The sequence below is a fragment of the Mandrillus leucophaeus genome, unplaced genomic scaffold (assembly GCF_000951045.1).
Source record: "Mandrillus leucophaeus isolate KB7577 unplaced genomic scaffold, Mleu.le_1.0 Scaffold1739, whole genome shotgun sequence".
Taxonomy (NCBI): Eukaryota; Metazoa; Chordata; class Mammalia; order Primates; family Cercopithecidae; genus Mandrillus; species Mandrillus leucophaeus.
In genome coordinates, this window is record NW_012101742.1 from 38113 (window position 1) to 40524 (window position 2412).

At 40.0% G+C, this 2412-nt stretch overlaps 1 protein-coding gene across 1 annotated transcript; it reads right to left on the reverse strand.

The window, feature by feature from the left end:
* Window positions 1-1318: 1318 nt before the first annotated feature.
* Window positions 1319-1903, reverse strand: LOC105537503 (cytochrome P450 2C19-like). The gene is made up of 2 exons (XM_011977120.1): window positions 1649-1903; window positions 1319-1476 (listed from the first exon to the last, which is right to left on the reverse strand). The coding sequence occupies exons 1-2, from the start codon at window positions 1758-1760 to the stop codon at window positions 1319-1321; spliced, it is 270 nt and encodes an 89-aa protein (XP_011832510.1). The 5' UTR covers window positions 1761-1903.
* Window positions 1904-2412: the final 509 nt, after the last annotated feature.

Below are 2412 nucleotides of genomic sequence, written 5' to 3' on the forward strand. Positions count from 1 at the left end.
CTGAGATGATGGGGTTTCTAAATATGCAATCATGTCACCTGCAAACAGAGACAATTTGACTTCTTCTGTTCCCATTTGAATACCCTCTTGCCTGATTGCTCTGTTCAGAACTTCCAATACTATGTTGAATAGCAGTGCTGAGAGAGGGCATCCTTGTCTTGTGCTAGTTTTCAAAATGAATGCTTCCAGCTTTTGCCCATTCAATATGATATTGGCTATGGGTTTGTCATAAATAGCTCTTATTATTTTGAGATATTAAACTTTGTATTTAAAGAACTCCCAAATTCACATCTATGGGCCCTAAATAGTGACTTTAATCCATATTCCTCTGAATGGCCGGGCATCGAACAGCTGGAAATCTGTTAGTTTTTTGTGTCATTCACAGATAAATCTAATTTTCAGTCTTTCACTTCATTTGGAAAACAGAATTTAAAAACAAAGTAATTTGGTATCGAGGCTGATAAACATACACATTGTAAAACTTCATAGATGAGTAGAGATGGCAGTGGAAAAAAATAATTACCACAAATTTCTAAGCCAAAATTTCATAAATATGGTGGGAAAAAGATAAGGAAAACTGAAACAGAGACAAATTATACTTAGGGAAAACAGATTACAGAGTTACTACTAATAATTAAAATCTAGTTAAATAAATTGTTTTGTACATTGACATTTGTGTATTTCACAGAATTATGCTACAGCATATATTTACTGAAAATATATAAATCAAGAGTAACAAGAAATAGTTAATACTATTTTTTAAATAATGCCATGTTTACAGAGAAATAATAATTGATGAGAACTGCTGTAAGATATGCCTAAGCAAGCATGGGCCTAAAAGAAATCCAGACAAGTCAGTGAGGCTGACCGTACAAACACAGTCCAATTAAATAAAAGCACATGCCATTTGGTTCATGCCCCATTGAGGTGTGATAGGGCCATTCCCACCATGTCCATTTGCCAAATATTCTCTGGTGACATAATCTGGAATAAGTAATGGGAAAAACACTGCTCGTTAACTCTTTCAAAAAATGAACTCAAAATCTATATTCATGATTTCTTATTTGAAAGCAAAGAAGCAAAGTTCAGGAGAACACAGGATTAAACGAGCCTTTTATACCCATAGCGTATGCACAATCATGCCTGTACACACACAGCAGAAATATGTGCAAATTCCCTTGGCTCTCAGCCTCAAACCCCTATTCACATGAGCTAACAACCAGAACTCATAATGAAAGATCTGGCCACCCCTGAAATGTTTCCAAGAATGTCAGTAGAGGGGAGAGCAGTCCAGTAAGGTCAGTGATACAGAGTAGGTTCACCCACCCTTGGTTTTTCTCAACTCCTCCACAAGGCAGCGAGCTTCCTCTTGAACACGATCCTCAATGCTCCTCTTCCCCATGCCAAAATTCCGCAGCGTCATGAGGGAGAAACGCCGGATCTCCTTCCATCTCTTTCCATTGCTGAAAACGAGTCCTAACAAGAAGAGAAACAGAAACTAGAAGGGAGATCCCAGGCAAGAAAGAGGAAGCTGACACTGGGTAGCCACGTGGATGGGCCAAGCCCTGCCTGAGAAGCTCTGCAAGTCTCTGTTTTCCATCGTCCCCATCCCCAAGATGGACGCTGAAACAGACACATGCACACCTACCAAATCTTCTGTTAGCTCTTTCAGCCAGTGGGAAATGGCCTCTTCCAGAAAACTCCTCTCCAAGATCAATCAGGGCTTCCTTCACTGCTTCATATCCATGCAGCACCACCATGCGTTCCAGGCCAAAATACAGAGTGAACACAGGGCCATAGACTTTTGAGAGCTAGGAAAGTAGATATAGATAACAGCAAATGAAGTAACTATTTCGTCCACTTACTAAGCCTCACTTAGAATGATATTTTCATTGTATTTGTATGCTTTTATTCAGCCACACAGGCTTCAGATATTTTTGAATTTTACATTTAAACATGATGATTATTATACTCGCCACTGAGATGGCCTATGATGTTCAAGGCAATGCTCAGACAATTGCTACACAGATTACAATTAATGTTCACATCAACATATTCAGCAGGTGTATTTACTCTAGTTTAAACGAACGGCCAGGTGTCGTGGCTCACACCTGTAATTTCAACACTTTGGGAGGCCGAGGCAGGTGGATCACAAGGTCAGGAGTTCAAGACCAGCCTGGCCAATGTGGTGAAACCACTTCTTTTCTGAAAATACAAAAATTAGCTGGGCATGGTGGCATGTGCCTATAATGCCAGCTACTTGGGGGCCTGAGGCAGGAGAACTGTTTGAACAGGGACCCGGGAGATGGAGGTTGCAGCGAGCTGAGATCACACCACTGCACTCCAGCCAGAGCTACAGAGCAAGACTCTGTCTCAAAAATAAATAAATAAATAAATAAATAAATAAATAAA

What these genes read in the sequence shown, in the direction of transcription:
- LOC105537503 (XM_011977120.1), bottom strand. Translation starts at nt 1,760, where the DNA reads ATGGTGGTGCTGCATGGATATGAAGCAGTGAAGGAAGCCCTGATTGAT. An exon ending in AAGAGCTAACAGAAGATTTG is followed by an intron (nt 1,477 to 1,648) that starts GTAGGTGTGCAT and finishes TCTTCTTGTTAG; the next exon opens with GACTCGTTTTCAGCAATGGA.